The following is a 19,693-nucleotide window of genomic DNA, read 5'->3' on the forward strand; positions in this document are numbered from 1 at the left end:
TCCTTGTGTATTTACATGAATAATTCTCAGCTCAAAATGTTTTTTTTAATAACCAATTTTAAAAATATCATTAATTTAAACCAGTTTATTTTAAATTTCTGGAAAAAACAAATATAAAACAGGCATCAATAAAGTGATAGATCAGTTACCATTAGATGTCGGGTGGATGATTAACGAGTTATGCTCTCTTCTTGGTCGTCGGCGTTCAAACCTTAAAATCAGACAGGGAAATAAAAAATCTGTAAGTCTTAAAGACGAAGTGAGTTTGTTGTGTTAAAGCTGAATCCGAAGGAAGCTCCAATCTGAAAACCAGATTGGACTCACTAGGACACTCGGTTCAACTTGAGCTGGGAAGAAAATGGAAGCTGCTTAGGATATCTGGTTGCGAAATGCCAAGGTTTTCTTATTGTAAAGAGGCAGTGAGAAAACGAAATGCAGAAATCAGTGGCTTTTCCTTGCCGTGTACTTTTGAGAAATAACCAAAAATCATATAATTTCCTCCATCATCTTAGTAGTATTTTATCTTACACAATATCAACATTTTTGTGTTAAAACTATTTGATGTGCGGTGATCATATATATTTGGAAGTGATGGAAGAATCTCTCTCTCTCTCTCTCTCTCTCTCTCTCTCTATATATATATATATATATATATATATATATATATATATATATATTTGTGTGTGTGTGTAGCTTTGGCCGTCGGCTCAAAGACAAGGCCAAATAAACTTTATGACTACTTATTTATGTAGACAATATCCTATGTCAAAGAACTATCTGAACCCAAAAATTTAAGCTGTTAGGTGAGGTTCCAGGATATGATTTATATTATTCTCTAACACCACCCTTCAAGTAAAAGCCCTTTGGGCTTGAAACTTGTACATGTCCATATTACCTTGTGCTTAATTTTTATTAAATAAATGAGAATGGTGAGATTCGAACTCGTGACCGCTTGATCATTAAGGTTTTGATACCATGTCAAAGAATCATCTGAACCCCAAAACTTAAACTGTTAGATGAGATCTCAGGATATGATTTATATTATTTTCTAACACCCTTAAAGACACCAAGTTAGCAGGGTGAATGGCTATAGAGGGACCAGCATTGTCCACAAGTAAAACGCAGGGCCTCATAACTGGTTATGAACAACAATATTGTCCATCTATCAAGATGAAGATTCAAGAGAGGGAGAAGGAAGAGCAGTCGGAGTCCAGTAGTATTAGAGAAAAGAAAGCAATGCATGCATCTGATATGGGAAGATGGAACCGTAGTACTGGTGGCTATCAACTTAAAAAGAAAAGTGGTGGTGCGCCTAGGAAGTTGCTAAATAGGCAAAGTGGTTAAGCTGTACCTGATCGGATCACGGCCATTATGGGTCCTTCTGGCTCAGGCAAATCCACCTTACTTGATGCATTTGCAGGTGCCTCTCCCTCTCCATACATGTTAGCTTCTCCTTTAGTTTGTGAAAAATTATAGTAGATTAATGTAGTTCAAGAGATCGCACATATATTAATGGAAGATAAAATGAGTATTTCCTTCCATCATCAAGCAGAAAGCACTTTTACTGCAAGTATTTAAAAAAAAACAATAAAGTGGAGATGCGGGGTATCGATCCCCGTACCTCTCGCATGCTAAGCGAGCGCTCTACCATCTGAGCTACATCCCCTTGTTGATACGTGCCATTATTTTTTATATTTGTACTATATTATATTTTGTTTTCTTCCCGGATGGCATGGAATGGCATGTACAGCAGAGGAAGAAATATAGATCGGGAACAACTTTTAAATAATTGGGTTTAACTTTAGAATTTAAATCGTTATATGAGACATGAAAATATAATTTATATTATTTTTTAACATGAAAAATACAAGATTGTGTTGAAGAATTCATGTTAAAAATGAAATATGCATGATTTTTTATTTCTTAATGACGGGGATACTCTCCCATTGTTAGTCACTACATCAATCTTAAAGTTTTATTTCAGTTAATTCTAATTTTTTAGACTAAATGTATCTACTTTGATTTGACCAATTTCTGGATTTTTGGTAATAAAAAAAATAGTGTTTTATTTGAATTTAGCATTCTAATTTTGCGGAGGTAAGCAAAATCCTTACCACCTTATGTCATGTTTTGCAGGTGTTTTAGGGAACTCAAATATTACTGTTCTTCACCGTTAACGACTTCAATTTAGCCTTATGAAGAGCTATCTCATCATAGTAGGTTTTCAACCTCACCACATACACTTCACAAACATGAAAGAAGTCGGAGACGTTGAGATATTACCTATAATAATATTCTGGTGCAAGACTTAATGAGCTCGGCAAGAGAAAGATGATAACGAATTACATGATATATAGGAATTAAATAAATTCGAATATCTTTTAACTGGAAGTCTACTGGAATTTAGGTATTTTGCTTTCTCAATTGTGGTACTTCCGCATCAACTTATTCTCCAAGCGTGCACGTCTAAAGATAGGAATACATCTGTACACGTACTCGTGTTTAACAGGATCACTTCAAGAATGACATGATTGGACTTGAATTTGATCCTTTGTGCCTTGACATCAGAAGTTGAAGGGTGAGATGATCCTTCCGACAATTTAGGGGAACAACCCAGGTAGTTCCAGGTCGTGGGATGTGGCTGTTCTATTTTGCCTGCTGGTATCGTACAGACTACTTTTCTTCATGGCACTTGAGTAAAGGGAGAGCTTGTCATCAGCACTGCACGGGCTTTATGCCAAAAGAATTCTCCAAAACACTATTTTCTGGCTGATTGGTCATAATTGTTCACATGGAATTAAATAGAGAAAAAACCAACTTCGAGGATCTAGGTCTAACTCGAGTATGAACTTTGAATACATTTGATGCTTTGGGTAGACGGCGTTTTCTTCTTTCTAGAGCACCCATGTTTCAGGTCCTGGATTTGATATATCAACAAGCTTAAATTTTATGATCCGTAATTCCAAATTAATTGCATGAGAAAGTGGCTCTTTTCTCCTTTGGATGTAAGAATTCAACAAATGAAGCTGCAAAGGATTTTATATAATCAGAGAAAACAGCTTTGTTTCTACCTTGCAATTCCAGTGTGTCCATTATGAATATCCAAAGTTTTATCCTGTTCCATGGGTGATTTTATTCATATGATGCAGCAAAACAAGCACCTCGATGAAGGGTTTGCTGGAGGATGGCTACGGAATATATAGCCTGCTTGCATCAGTTTGTAACCAAACGATTACATTGGTTCAACTCCGCCAATCATACAGGTTGAAGGAAATAAAAAATTGGAGAACGTAAACCAGAAAAAATTGCTTTGGGAACTCTGCATGATAATCTGCAATGTGGTGGATCAAATACAGTATACGATTCTGTAACAATATAGGGTATTATTTGACTAACCAGTTTAATGGGGAACAAAATTGAATTACAAAATGATCACAGCCGCCAGATGAATGCTCGATCATTTATTTTCTTCAATGAACTGTCTGTACTCTTTCTTCATTTTGACCCCTGATACAGTCCTGCATGGCAAGTACAGGAAATTTGACATCAGAAAACTACCATGTGAGCAACAGCTGCATGATCATTCATGCATCATAGAGAGAGAAAGTAGAAAAAATGAAATTTTCCAAACCTGATCATCTCCTTGTTCTTGAAGAACTGCACACATGGTGTGCCCATAATTCCAGCTGCTTCTGCTATCTCTTGATCCTCCTCGATATCAATTTCAACAAAATGGACATTTTGATCAAACTCATCAATCACCTGCCATTAAGCATTGAAAAATAAAAAGAAGAAGAAGAAGAAGAAGAAGAGATGGTGAGGTGGGGTCAGATACACAGAAAGATGTATTCCCAAAAATGCAAACAAACACAAAGCATGGATGAATATTATATAAATTATGCAAGAGAACCTCCAGTAATTCTCCTAATTATACAATGCAATATAAGCTAGCATGGAACCTACCTTGCTGAGAATTGGCTTCAATGTCCTACATGGACCACAAGTTGGTGATGTATATAGCACACATATAAGCCGTGGACTTTCATGATACAACTTTCGCAGAGCATACTGAGGAAGGTAAATCGAGGAAATAACATAAGCTTTGAGCTAAGGACATAAAAACCTTATACACAACAACTTGACCGAAAACTGTTGATGCATTGCAATATTTCATCATAATAAGAACATGCACCTGGCCCTTATGCTTTGTGATGGTAATGTCAAAGCCCTCGTGAACATCTCTGTCAGTGAGTTCCTTCTTAACCTCTTCAGTTTGACGCTGTCAAAGAAAGAATCATGAAAAGCAAGCAAGTTTAGGTGGAGTATTGTTTAGATATGCTATCACATACAAGTAAAGATCTGCATAAAATTCCACGTCAAAATACTAGAATATGGATGATCAAACTGTATTTCGAGAAAACTTACAATCTTATGCATCTCACTTTAACTAATTCATTTAACTTCCATAGATTGATCCAATATTAGAGATGTGAGTTTTAACCAAAAATTGAAGTCCATGATTATGCTTGGTGAAGATATTCTTAAAAAAACGTTCTAATTCCAGAAGTGATGAGACATTGAAAGAGGAGCTCCTCCATATGTAAGATTGCAACCAAACAAGTGATGATAGAAAAAGACATGTTCCACGGATGGAAATCAATGCTTGAGAACAACAAGAGTAGATGACACATGAGAATGTGAAACAGCTAAGGGATGAGTAAAACAGAAAAAGTTGGACTTCAGTAGTACGTTAATTTCCCTCCCTTTTCTATAAAATGAATAGCAAGAGGAGAAAGAAATACCTGGTGAAACTCTATAAGTAGGTTGTTGCTCACAAGGTATCTCTCAACTGATAGAGCAGCAATACATCCAGATCCAGCGGCTGTTACGGCTTGCCTCCACTCATGGTCCTTTTAAATAAACAGGATACTAAATCACAAAACCTTTACAGATTTTCCAAACAAAAGACAAGTTTTGATCACAAGGAAGTTTGAATCCATGCATCAAGATAGTTGAAGGTTAATGAACATGCATAAAGGACATGTAAGACATTATCTCAAACAATTTGTGCTGATCACGAAATTCAACCCATGTGTTATACTTTAATATTAAACTCTGCGATCATCAGGGGATGACAATAACTATAAGAGGATACCAGGAACAATGCAGTGTCAGGAATGGGGGTAGTAGACACTAGATGGGGAATATTGTTTATGATATAATCACCGTGTCAAAGTTCTTGGATTCTAGGAAAATCAACTTACATCAAATTTTTGCAGTGCATCAGACAACTTTAAAATAAAACAAAATATTTTTATTTTTGCAGCATCACTTCCGCAAAGTTTATACTCTCCAATTGACTAACACATTAACAGCAATTATTTAATTATCATATTTTGCTCAAAAATCAATCACAAACTTTATCTTTGTTGAATGAGAATTACTCAATTACTCCCATTAACATGCTTTGCAGTTACACATCCCATCAACATATTTCTAAGCCTTGGCATCGCCAGAGAAGTAAGAATGATGACAGAATCTTAAGTACAGTAATGAGATTAGAATGAAAATTGAAAGGTCTTAAGCCTATCCAAATGACAGTTTTTTACAGGATTACCTGAACATCTCCAGCAGCAAATAAACCTTCAACAGAAGTTTTCCCAGAACCATCCTGAACTAACACATAGCCTGCACTATCAAGTTCAACTTGGCCTTCCAACAGCTGGCTATTCGGAGAATGACCAATACCATAGAACAAGCCTTTTGCCTCAAGCACGGATTCCTCCCCGGTATCAGTTTTTCTAGTCAAAATACCAGACATCTGGCCCTTTGTATTGCTAACAATATCCAGAGTTTCCGTATTGAAGTGCACGGTGACATTTGGATTGTTGATCACTCTGAAACATTTGCGATAATCAACCTGTTAAACAAACATTTCAGGGAGTTGAAACTCAACATACAAATTGTTCATTAGTGTATAACTCGGGAGTCGTGAAATCATGGCAGCTAAATCACAAAAGACAAGAAAATAATGCCATGGAAATAAATTGTTTGCAACATTTAAGAAACTGATCTGATTGCCTGCAATTTAAAGACCTCCAGAATTGCAAGGATAAGCGACTGCATTTTTGTTGGAGTTATCTTAAACATTAGCACATAATGAGAGAATTTGTTTTCTTTCTAATAGTATAATTATTCTAGGAGAGATATTTTTACACTGAAAGGGGTTTTGCAGAAAAATTAATGACCGCTCAGAAATAAACATAACACCAGAGATCACATACTACACAATGTTGATGAAATTAAACCTGTTAAAAAGGTCTGAAACACCTGACTTTACAAGAAAGATATGATGAAGATGGCAAAGCAGGAATGTGCTTAAGAACATATCAAAATGCAAACATGTTTAACTTGACATATAGAAGATAGTTTTGTGAAATGTTAAATATGCACTTTTATATGTTTTATATTTAGGAGCAGCCTAAAGTAATTAATAAAGAAAGTGCAGCAAAACAATCATTGCCGACAACTGCAACGGAACAACACAAATAAGGGTGCACCAAAACTCACCTATCTTGCATTGCTTTAGATGCCCTAAGTTGATCCTTGCGTACAAGTAAATGGACATGACGAGCATATTTAGTTAAGTACAATGCTTCCTCTGTGGCCGTATCACCTCCCCCTACGACAGCTAGAACTTGCCTTTTAAAAAGTGGTGATGCTCCATCACAAATTGCACAGGCACTAATTCCCCTACTCCAAAATTCATCTTCACGGGGTAATTTGAGTCTTCTGGCAGTAGCCCCTGTGGCAAAAATGATGCTGTTGCACTTAACCTGAAATATTAATTTAAAACAAATTTAGTATCATAAGCATGAACTTGGATTTGTTTCCAAACTCCAATTAATTAAGAATCTACAGCTTATGGCATAACAAATACATAAACAATTGCATGTGGCCATGGCACATCACTCATGCATAAAAACGGTACATTTCAAACAATTTCCAAGAAAAAGTTGGTATCACATACAGGGAGCATGTTTTTTTTATAAAGAATACTTGCTAAAATAGGTCATCTCCAAGCAGAGTTCAAAGCAAAATTTTCATCCATAAAACAAATGTGTTTAAATGATTTGATACTTCAATAGTTGAAATTAATGAAACCACTCCAACATATGTACAGAACAGAATGCTAGAAAACTATATATCACCTTACGTTCACTACTCTTCACGGTGAAAGGACTGCTTTTAACATCAACAGATTCCACATCTTCTTGGAACAGTTCTGCCCCCCAACGTTCAGCTTGCCGTCGCATCCTAATCAACAAACAAAGTCAAATTTCTGTGTAATAATTTAGTTGGAAATAATTATGTGTGTTCCGTTCAAGAACAAGAATAAATTTAAAACAAAATCAACTTTGTTTTTTGTTACCTATCCATCAAATCCGGACCGGTTATTCCATCAGGAAACCCAGGGAAGTTCTCCACTTCAGTGGTAGTCATCAACTGCCCACCAGGCACACCACCAACTTGATACCCCTCAAACACTACAGGCTTCAAATTGGCACGAGCAGCATATATTGCTGCTGTGTATCCAGCAGGACCTGAACCTATAATTACCACATTCTCAATACCTTTGCCTGCAGGAAACAAACACCAAATTAACAACCATAGCATGGTTGTTTTGAGGAAGCAAAACACAACTATATACCAAAATCAAAACTTGAAAATCAGTCATGTAATCATTTCCAGAGCTAGAGATTGCTAGAGATAAAAGGTTCTAAATACATTGTATCAAAATCAGTTGCTTCAAAATTAAAGATGAGACCCCAAACTGAAAGTAAAAACTAGCATACAAAACAGCCATATTAGATTTAACTTAAAATAGATACTTCTACCCAAATTAAAAATACGGGCATCACTTAAGAAAAGTTTAACTTCTTTTTCTAAATCATTCAAAGTCCATATCTTTAATGGTACTAAAGGCATCTTCTTGAACACCATATAAAATGAACAAGATTCTCACACTGCAATTTTCCAAGTATCAAACACAAAAAGAGTCTTCAACCAGCACAAAAATTAATAAATACAAGCTAAAGCAACACATTAACATCTAAAAATCCACCAATCAACAAGATATATAAAAATTCACTCCCATCTCTCACACACTAAAGAACCATGTAAACAGAGAAAGAAAGGAGGGGACCTGGAGAAGGAGAGGGCTCAGCAGAGGAAGCTTTGACACGGAGAGGAGAATGAGAGGTAAGAGTTGGTGTAGAGGGCGAGTTGAGACAGAAAGAGCGACGGAGGGAAGGAAAAGGAGTACTCTTTATGAATACAAGAGAGTGTGAAGGAAGGGAAAGAGTGGCGGCGGCGGTGGTTGTCATGGTGAGACGGTGAGTGGACACGGTGCCGGTTCCGATTCTTATCTTCGGACTAGCAGACATATTGGTTGCCCACCATACAATATATACAAAAAAAAAGTTTTTAGTACAGAAGAGTGGGGGGGGAGAGAGAGTGCGGCAAGGAATCGTGTTTTTCTGTGTGTTTCTCTGTGGGGTTATTTTGGGCTGTTACTTGAGCATCAATCATCGAGGTTATCTGTACTCGCGGGTGTACAGTGTATTGCTAACAAAACCATTTGTCTTGCCATATTAATCGACATTTTCTTCTCTCTTTTTTTCTTTTTAATTCAAGAATATTTTAAATATTTTGCCCTAACATAATCATTATGTATTTCAATAGAAAAATCATGAAATTTCTGCTACATGTTCAGACTTTATATTATTGTTAAATAATTTAAATATATTTCTAATCAAATACGTGAAAAATATTATTGTGTTTCATACAAATAAAAATTAATTAAAAAAATTTTAGAATGGTTAAACTTAAATATAATTCAATCACGTGCAAATTAAAATTAGCAATTTTGCAACTAAAAATGCATGTTAATTGTTATGATAAAATTCAAAAGGTTATAATTCATTGATTTATTATTATATAGAATGTTGAAATTCTTGATTGATTTATGATTTATAAATGAGATGATACATGTTTTAATTTTTTAATGTAATTATATATCATTCAATAAGTACTTAAATATAATTTTTAATAAAAAAGAAAGTTGAGAGTAGTTAAATCTAATTTTAATAATCATGTGGTTCTTTTTCTTGTTTATATATGATTTACATATGAGATTTTACATGTTTAAAGTTCTTGATATAATTAAATATTTTTTAATGATTTAGATATATTTTTAATCAATACACGTCTATTATATGAAAAACAATCGTTATGTTTTGTATAACTTGAAATTAGTTAAAAAAAACTTGGAAAAGACTAAATTCTTGATATAAAAATTTATTTCACTTTCAAATCATGTGTATTCTAAAATTAAAAAAAAAATTAATTAAAAATTATACATAATATAAAAAAGTTATATCTTGTTAGTTCATGATTAGATAGAATATCGAGATTGATAAAAAAACAAATGATATTTTTTTATTTTATTTAATCTCTACTACTTGAAAATAAAATTAGATAATGTAATTTGTAATTAAACTTTATTACAACTTCAAATGAAATTAATATTATATGATTCAATTAAATGATAAGTTTAAGAGAACATTAAAACCTTTGCATGAGTAACAAAGATATAGATCATTTTGGATCATCTTAATAAATTTTAATCCAATGGTTAAATTACATTAAATGACTCAATTTTATAGTAATAATTATTAAGCAAGTCAATATAATTTACATCAAATTAACTGATATTTTGAGAAAGAAATTGACTAAGAAATGTGGAAACGTGTCCAACCTATCTGAGCGAGTACATGCAATATGGCAAGCAAGCGAGTGTGCTTACCCGCATGCAGTTTTTGTCCGTTCTCTTCTCCAAAACCCATAAATCACCAACTCCGTTGCTGCGGAGCTTGTAATATTGGAACCTCGAAGAGTCCGGTGTCAGTGATTTATACACCGTTGGATTGAAAACAGAATCTAATCAACGGCTAGGAAGGCAAGCTGTTGTTGTTCAGTGACGCTGGCAGTTTAATGGCCTTATGAGCCACGTGGCCTTCAGATAGGATAACGCCAGTTGTCTTGAGCCACACCAGATAACCAAGCCTCATTTCCAAACAGCCAATTAGTGCTCGCCACGTAGGAAAAGGCTGCACATTGTATTTCCCTTTTCGGAAACTGAATCGGATCAGGCTTTGAATGGCCTGGACCAAACCAAGTAATGATAAAAAATTGTGACGACGTAAATAACACGAATGAGATTGGGTATTCTCCGGCGAAGTGATTCTCCACGCACAAAAAAAATAAAACAATGAATAAGATTTTATTTAAAAAAAAATAATGCCATTTTAATTTAAACATTAAACCATATAATTGATACAGATCAACTATTTGACCAACTCACTAGCCAACAACTCGAACATTAAACCAGATTGATTCTCAAATCGTGCAACGCTATCATGATAGGTTTTATTTCTACATTAGGAAGGTATTACATTGAAATCTCAACTAGGTAAATTTATTGAAAAACATTGACCATTAAACCAAAAAAAAAATGCATAAGAAATCTTTTATCAATGGAGTTGTCATGAGAAGGGTCAATTGTCCACGATGTTTTGGGTGGGTTTTTTTTTTTTTTTTGTTATTTTTACACAACCTTTCATGTACATTTTTCATTTTTACACGGGGGGATGTTGGATGTTGTAGGGTTTTATCAGCAGAACAGGCAATATTACTGCAGAAGGATGGAGACAAAAGGCGAGGAATAGATCTGAAGATTAAACGGATAGAACAGGAGAAATGGATCAGAAAAATCAAAAGAAGAGTATAGTGGCTAGGTCAAATGTAGAAAAATTATTGGATGTCCCGAAGAAAAAGGGGAATTTAGTTTGGATCGAACAGGAGGTTGCTACTGATTTATGCATCCAATTGCTTTCAAAAGAGCAGCATCCCACTGTCATCAAAATGAAAGAAACAAAAAACACTCCATGCGGACCAGGTAACTGAGCATCCGCGTAAGCAACGAGGTAAGATCATTCCAAAGGACTTTGTTGCTTGTCTATTTTGTCCTGAATGATCATAGATTCTTATTACATAAAAGACTATGTTAAGCTTGAAAACTACACAAAATGTTAGGTGTAATAATTACAATGGTTTTGTTTTGTTTATGGGACTCGAGTTAAAGAAAAGATGGGTTAACCTAAATATTATTTTTTTAAAAAATTAATGATTTGATAGCTGAATTCTGTGTTGTTATGTATACAGGGACTCGAAACCGAGACCTCGCTTAAACAGAACTTGCTTATCACTTGAACTAACCCCCGTTGATTCCCTATCTGTTTGGTTAACTTGCGGCATGGGAGAACAATTTTTTTATGGTGTTGACAATAATCGGTTTTAGCTCTTGACTTGATATAATTAGTGGATTAATATAACTATGAAGATTAATTTATTAATGGATAATAAGTCTAATCAATGTTTGAAAATTGAAGTGGTCATATTAATTTTGCTTGAATAAAAAGTTCTAGAAATTAATCGCCACCCTGACTTCGGCCCTGAAGCCGGCGGACCTTTTCTGAGCATGGGCGGTCGGCCACCTAGTTTTGAAATGTTTAATCTAGTAGTTGTCCAAAATCAAATCCAATTGGATTAAGCTAGTCTCTGTTTGTTTTTGGACATAAACAGACAATGAAGCATTTCCATCCCCCATTGCATAAACTACTGCTACGCATGTAGAATTGTTTAAAATCAAGTACAAGAAGAGCAGACAATATCCATCAACTGGTGTGTGTGTGTGTGTGTGTATTTCAGTTTAGGATAAGGTGGTTTCTGGACAGATCTATATTCTATCTTTTATTTACCTGGTAAGATAATTATTTAAACAAAACTCATTTATTTGAGTTGGATCGGGTTGATATCCATTGAATTTGAATTAAATTTTCATTTCTAATAACATTAAAAGAAGCTACAAGGCTTTAGAAAAACACTATAGATACAAACTAAAAAATATTATTCATTGGAATAATTGTCTTTCACGCCACAAAACTTAAAACTATCTATTAAAGGTATTAAAGTTCTTTTACATAATACATTAGTTATTCTCAAATTAATCAGGGGTAAATAAATATTTTCACATTTCAAAAACATAGTGAGAAGATTGAAATGCTTTTAAAAGCAAAAAATTAAATATTAGCATTAAAAAGAAATTTGATATTTTCAAAATGATTTTTTTATAATTAACATGTTAAATGAGAGGTAATTTTGTATCTATTCAAATATAAAAAAAATTTAAAAATACAATAAAATAACCATAATAACCTTGAAAGTCAAAATTTTTAAACCGATGTCAATAGGCTTTTTTTATCTTTTCATAAAAATAATTTATTATTATTATCATGTTAGCTCAAGAAAAATTTGATATTTGACTGAATATAAAATTTTAAAAATGAACAGGAATTTGCAAGATGTAAAACTTCAAAAACAAATTAATACGACTATATGTTACTATTTAGATTTTGAATTCTAAAAATAATAAAAAAAAAAAACAAGAAAAGAGTTTTCGGCAAGGCTTAATTACTTTCTGTGCGTGATCATCGAAGAAAAAACTTAGTTTTAATATATGAAAATCTTGGTATAATGACACTTGACTAAGAAAAGAGAAACTCTTCAACCATTTTTTAGTTTGGATTCTTTTATATTTGAAGGATCTCATTTTGTTGGGTGTTAGTTTTCAATTCATATGATCGTGATCATATATAGTAGTAGTTTAGTGGGGAAACTCGAGAAGATGCCAAGTATTGCACTTAATTATTGATATTTTATTTCTTTCTATTTTTCATGTCTCCTTCCTTTACTTGTAGTGTGGGAAGATTTCTTTTTCTTCTGTTGACTATATACTTTATAATCATTTCTTGGCTTGATATATTATCTAGAATTAATTGAAAATAGATTTAATTTAATGTTTTAAAGCAATGGAATAGTCGAGTTTTTTAAGTCAATATTAGTTTTTCTTGGTAAAGAAGTTCTAAAAATCGATGCCACCATATAGAAAATATTATTATTTTTAGTTCCATCCATGTTATCATGTTATAGAGAACGTTTGGAAATGCGAATCAACCTGTATTTTTAAAAAATCAAAATTTTTTTGTTAAAATTAATTTTTTTAATGTTTTGAATTGTTTTGATGCACTGATTTTAAAAATAATTTTTTTAAAAAATAAAAAAACATCATTTTGATGCATTTTAAAATGAAAAACACTTTAAAAAAATAATCATAACCACACTTCCGAACATGCTCATAATCTTATAAAAAAAAAAAAAAAGGTAAGAGTACCTTATGATATGCACGCATCTTCAAAAAAACAAAAGCATTTTATTGATAAGAGAAAGGATAGGGACACATTATGATTATGATGCTAACATATCACGAAGAAAATAATTTCTAGCTATTTAAAATTTATAAAATAGATATAAAATATACTATCAAATTATTAGAATATTATCAGTTTTATATTTAAATTCTTTTTTATCAATTTTTTTTAATCAAATTTACCACTGAATTATTTTACTTTTTTAAATCAAGGATTTCGGTTATAATCACTTAACAAAAATAAATAAATCCTTGTAAAATGACATTGTTTTTTTATATAAAAAAATTACAATTTAGATGAAAAATTGATGTAAATTTTCAAAAATAAATGAAAGTTTTTTATTATATTTTTTTGAAAATAAGGGAAAAATTTATTCAAAGATGATAGCGTTAGGATTATATATACTTGAGTGATTTTTTAAAAATTCGCTCAAAATTATTTCTATCAACATCATGATGTGAATCTTTCATTATGGCATGATGATATTGCCTAGAATTACTGCTTACGGTCAGATGTGGTGTGCTGAGTGATGGTGGAAGGTTAACTTTTGTTGGCCAACTTGTTTGGAAGTGCAATTTTTTCTAGTGAAAAACCAACCATAGTTTTTCTTTGATTGGTGGGCTGCGACACACTCAAAATTTTTCAATCATTAAAAAAGATGTTTAGATGACATTGAGATCTAGAAGATTGATTTGATTAAGTTTTATAAATTCAGTTAATTTAATAATATAATTATAAGAAAAAGCATTGATAACAAATAAAACAAACAAAAAAAATTAATAATAATTAACTATAAAAAATGAGTTGTTGGTATGATACTTAAAGGTGAAGAAAGAAAATGTAAATCTCGTGTTTTAATAGCAGATTTTTCAACTAAAAAATAATAAATTAAGAAAAAAGTTATTATGGCTAGAGATGAGAATCTCCATTAAGTTAGTTAAAATCTCGAGCAAAAATAAATAAATAAGTAAATAAGAATCCATACAAAAAAAAATATTGGTATTTGAGGTTTTGACAAAAATACCATGAAGGGTATAAAATGAGTGGCATTATCGTAATTAAAAAAAAAACTCCTTTCTTTTTCTCTTTTAAACTCGTCGGTCATGGGTATGGAGCATGATTGAGTGATCTCTAGCTAGGATATCAAACCTCATATATTGTGTTTGAGAGTTATTGCTGTTATTTACATATATTTTTAAGCTAAATGAAATTTTAGGTAAAGTCTTTATGTAAGGAAAACTCATGAATTTTTAATTAAGTTGGATGAAATTTTGGGTAGAGTCCCCATGCAGGGAACACTTTGTCGAAATTTTGTTAAAATTTGGATGATTTGTTGCTTTAATAAAAAAAAACAAAGAATTCTCTTATAAGATGGATATATATGCAATGTAAATTTTGTATTATTTGCGATAAATGGGGTAATTTAGTATAAGAAAGATTTTAAGTAAACAATTACCATATTTACATGTGTATGATGATATAAAATGAATAAAGATGCATTAGATTATAGGCCGTTACAAAAAAGCCTATTGGAAACTCACTGTCACTCTACTATTGACACCGCTTCATCACAAAAAAAAACTCACCGAGACAGTTCTTATGCCACCGCAAAAGACTTTATGATGACTCCAAAAAATGCCACACACGCTATTAGAGCCATGACTTGAAAAGCAAAACAAAAAATAATATCATGAAGTCAGCATCTCATGCTTATGTTTAATGAATTAAATTAATTTAATTGAAAAATAAAATTTCTTTTTAAAAAGTTAAATTTAACAAAGAATGATAAATTAAAAAACCAGAGATAACCCAAGTTATTTTTAAAATACATGAAAAACCCTATAGAAAACAAATATAAAAAATAACAGAGCTCAATCTCCAATTAAATAAATGATGGAAGATGAAATTGAAAAATCATGAGCTTAAAAAAAAAAAAAAAAACAAGCAAACCTAGGAAAACCTTCTAAACGTGTTTAATCTTCCAAGCTCATAACCCGTGAAATTATATACCTTGACTCAATATAAAAAACTCAATTCCTAACCAATTTAATATTGAAGAATGAAACTGGAAAAAAAAATTCAAAGTAAAAAAAATAGTAATTAAAAAAGTGAGGATCAAATTTGATAGGAAAAAAAAAACTTAAGCAGGATAAAATTGTAAGAAAAAAATTAAAATAATTATAGACAAAACAAATAGCAATCAAGAGAACAAGAACTACTTTTGAAAGATAATAAAATAGAAGGGGTGAAATTGAAAAAGAATTTTATTTTTATAGATTATTAAAAAAAAAAAAGAAATAGTAATCAAAATGATAAGGACCAAATGTTAAATTAAAAAAATTGAAGGGGTTGAACTCAAATTTTAAAAGGGATGGTGTGAAATTTGAGGTGGATAGAGAGAAGGAGAAAAAAAAATGATTGCCGACGCCAAACTGGAGGTGTGTTTAGCACATGCACCACCCCATTATGGAGTGGACACCAAAACCTTTTAAATACCACTTAGAAATGCATCATTTGGTGACCGGATGACATTGAACGCATAGTCTAAATCGCATGAGGGTCACTCACCTATTGTTATACGCATGCGTAAGAAGTGTTTTTATTTTAAAAAATTTAAATATTTATTAAAATACAAAAAAGCCCTTGAATTAACTTTACATTAACAAAAAAAAACCATCATGAAAAGACCCAAATGTCACTAGAGGATAATTTTGTTAATTTTGAACGATAATTACGTAATATAACTTTAATAAAAAAAAATGAAAAAAGACAAAAGTTCATCGGCTTTAGCCTTCCTTTTTTTATTCCCAAAGTATCTAAGTAATTTAATTGTTCTAAAAAATTGAAAAGACTAATCTACCCCCAAATAATTTGAAAATGACATTGAATCGTGGTAAATAGATCATCCTACCCTTATATCCTAACTTAATAGTTTTTGTAATAGCCTATATTGATGGGTGAGGACTTAGGGGAAGGCTTTATATGAGCATGCTCACCTTGATTTATACAACGCGTTTTAGGGCCATGTGTGGCTGCCAACAACAAATCTGTGAGATCTGTGGGTTAAAGCAAACAATATATTGCTAATGGGGGTGAGGTGTTACATTTGGTATAAGAGCCCGACTTGTTGGCTATTTAATGATGCTGACGAAGTCGTCGGGCTTCTTAAAGGTGGTGGATTGTAATATCCCACATCGGCAGGTGAGGATCTGGGGGAGGGCCTTATACAAGCATGCTCACCTTGACTAGTAAGACGTGTTTTGGGGCCATGCGTGACTGTCAAGAACAAATCCGTGAGACCTGTGGGCCAAAACAGACAATAACTTGCTAGTAAGGTGGGGTGTTATATTTTTTTAGCTAGGGGCAAGTTTGTCAAAATACTATTCCATTAGATAATGTTCACTGGATTACGCTACACTACAAGTAGGATCAAAAGTTGTTTTAACATAAAAAATATATAGGCTTTGCTAATATTTTTTCTAGTATAAATTTTTTTTAACCGTGTAAGGATTGACCCGATCAACTTGGCAGGCCCAAAAGAAATCTGGATGACCAGTAAAAGCGTAGTTTGACCCAAAATAAAGATACAAGGTGACAATTGTGTTTTTATAAATATTGAGATGGCAACATATTATATTAATTCAGGTTAACTCAAATTATTCTGCCAATCCGTATGTCGGGTTATGAGACTATGATAACCCCATAGAAAGAAAATATAAAAAATTATGAAGCCTAATTCTCAATAAACCCAATATGAATGATGAAATTGAAAAATAAATTAAAAAAAAATGACTAGAAAAAATAATTCAAGTCAACCCAAGCTAACCTTTTAAACTCGCATCCTGAACCATGAAATTAGGATAATCCAATAGAAAGCAAATTGAAATAAATTATGAAGCTCAATTCTCAATTAACCAAGCGTTGAAAGATGAAATTAAAAAAAAATGATTAAAAAATAACACAAAAAGCCGACACAAGTTAACCCAAGTTAATCCACTAAATGCATGACCTGAATTATGAGATGGGAATAACACCATAAAAAACAAACCAAAACAAATCATAAGCTTAATTCTCAATCAACTTAACGTTTTTATGATGAGATCGAGAAAAAAATTCAATTAGAAAAAGGAATGAAAAATTGAGTCAACCAAGTTAATCCGTCAAACTTATGGTCTAGATCATGAGATTGGAATAACCCTATAAAAAAAATAATAAAAAATTATAAACTCCAATCCTTAATAAATCTAATGTTGAAAGATATAATTAAAATTATAAAAAAAATCACAGATTGTATAAAAAAAAGGCAAAAAAAACACTCTTACAGTAGTATTTTTTTAAGGAGGGGTACATTAAAAACTCCTTCTTCTTTAGTTTTTTGTTAATGTAATTGAAATTGAAAAATAAAAAAACATAGCCAAAGGAGAAAAAAAAACACTATTAGAATAAATAGTATTTTATGAGAAGAGGTACAATAAAAATCACCCCTCAGTTTTTTGTTAATTGTTTCTATTAATGGTAATTCAATCATTTTACTATGCTAAAAATAATATAAGAAGACTTATTTGGTATTAATCAATTTGATAATAACAAATAAACCTCGTGAAAAAATTATTTGCCTCTTAATATTCAATTCATTAGAATATTATTACATTGTAGTAATTCATAATACAATGAGTCTTGATCTACAATAAAATATTGATATATATTAATTTTTTTTATTTTTTATTTTTCTTGAACCATAATAATTCTTGTATATTCTTTTCTTTTTTTAAATTCGTCCTTAAACAAAGTATTAATTATTAACATGTGACTAAGGAACAAAACATTCAACGTTATTTTTCCAGATGTGCTCACGTGTCCTGTTTTCTAGAAGAGTAAAGGAAATTAGCGAAACTCGATCCCAATGGGGACGACTCAAGATTCTTCCCTTTACTGTGCCATTGTCCTTATCCATGCCCAACATGCTCTGGACTTTTTGTGTCCTGCTTTTCTTTTCTTTTCCTCTTTTTTTTTTTTTTTTTTTTTTTTTTTTTTTTTTTTTTCATTCTACCACGAGGAGTATTCTTTGTATTTTCTACATTTATCATATTGATTTTTTTTTTCCAAACTATATATACTTTAAGAATGCATTCTTCACATTAACATGATACATTTATAAAATTTTAATTACTTTAAATACAATTTTAAAAATGTTTTTGGAAACACGCCCAAATAATATTTTATGAAAATTTAATTTTTTTATTTAAAGTTTTGATGTTTTTTAATCTCAAACCCTACATAAACAGATTAGTGGATTGAACCACCGGGACTAGCCAAGTCCACCGAAGAACATGTCGTCTCTGCTGAGTATTAACCATAGCTATGCGCCTATGCCGATGCCATGTGTGTTAGGCACAGTTCACACCACCGTGATCAGGTAGATGAGGGAGGTGGCCGGTGGGCAAATGGGAAAGGAAAAGCTGTGGTTGGTGAGGGAACTAGCACCCAATTTGAGTTATATTTCTATTGAAGATTTTTTTCATAAAAATAAAAAATAAAAAAACAGAGAGAATTTTAAAGATGAAGTCAAGAAAGCTCAGCGACCAAAATAAGAACCTTCTATTATGTCCAAATGCCCTGAATTTCCACCTTTCTTTATCAACTTGCCTTTTCACTCTTCACCATAACGCGTCGGTACACTCACCGATCTCATTGCATAATGTTTCTCGTCACCAAATTAGAGGATAAATAAATTTCAGATTTAAATTTAAAATAAAATTGAAGGAAAGACTTTCCTGTTCTTCTGGGTTCTTGATCTTGTTAATGAAGTAATTAAAAACCTCTTTTTTTTGGTCAAAGTGAGAATCTTTCTATCAATATAAAAAAATAACTCTACAAAAAAAGCTAACGCAAAGACCTAATATATAAAATACAAGTGAAATTCGTGAGATCTAGCTGGAATTAAGAACCCTAACAAAAGATTTACTTGTTTCTTAGAAAAGCATTCAATAAATTAACCCAAACAATAAAAAAGATTAGTTTTTCATCAAACCTGATCGATCAAGCATGAACAAGGAATAATTTAGCTATGCATATATGCCACAGTAGCAGCAGAAAATCTTTGTTGTTGTCTTTCATTGACCAGTCAAACTGATTACTGCAACGATCAAGGAACAAGTGGTATGATCCAAAGGTGCACACCATGCATTCCTAAATAGTAAAATTTGGACCAACACACAGCATGAAACTAAAAGTCACACTATAAAACCATATTATAGTGTCATACAGGACATGGTTTATTCTGACTATATATATATATATAA

The 19,693-nt window shown here is 32.0% G+C and overlaps 1 protein-coding gene and 1 non-coding gene across 2 annotated transcripts; both read right to left on the reverse strand.

Moving 5' to 3' along the window:
* Nucleotides 1-1,593: 1,593 nt before the first annotated feature.
* TRNAA-AGC (transfer RNA alanine (anticodon AGC)) lies at nucleotides 1,594-1,666 on the reverse strand. The gene has a single exon. It is a non-coding gene; the product is annotated as a tRNA-Ala (tRNA).
* Nucleotides 1,667-3,291: 1,625 nt separating this feature from the next.
* LOC118053165 (NADPH-dependent thioredoxin reductase 3) lies at nucleotides 3,292-8,536 on the reverse strand. The gene is made up of 10 exons (XM_035064332.2): nucleotides 8,207-8,536; nucleotides 7,433-7,640; nucleotides 7,212-7,317; nucleotides 6,571-6,836; nucleotides 5,618-5,897; nucleotides 4,803-4,910; nucleotides 4,193-4,279; nucleotides 3,964-4,068; nucleotides 3,632-3,762; nucleotides 3,292-3,518 (listed from the first exon to the last, which is right to left on the reverse strand). The coding sequence occupies exons 1-10, from the start codon at nucleotides 8,445-8,447 to the stop codon at nucleotides 3,458-3,460; spliced, it is 1,593 nt and encodes a 530-aa protein (XP_034920223.1). The 5' UTR covers nucleotides 8,448-8,536; the 3' UTR covers nucleotides 3,292-3,457.
* Nucleotides 8,537-19,693: the final 11,157 nt, after the last annotated feature.

The sequence above is a fragment of the Populus alba genome, chromosome 6 (genome assembly GCF_005239225.2).
Source record: "Populus alba chromosome 6, ASM523922v2, whole genome shotgun sequence".
In the NCBI taxonomy this organism is placed as follows: domain Eukaryota; kingdom Viridiplantae; phylum Streptophyta; class Magnoliopsida; order Malpighiales; family Salicaceae; genus Populus; species Populus alba.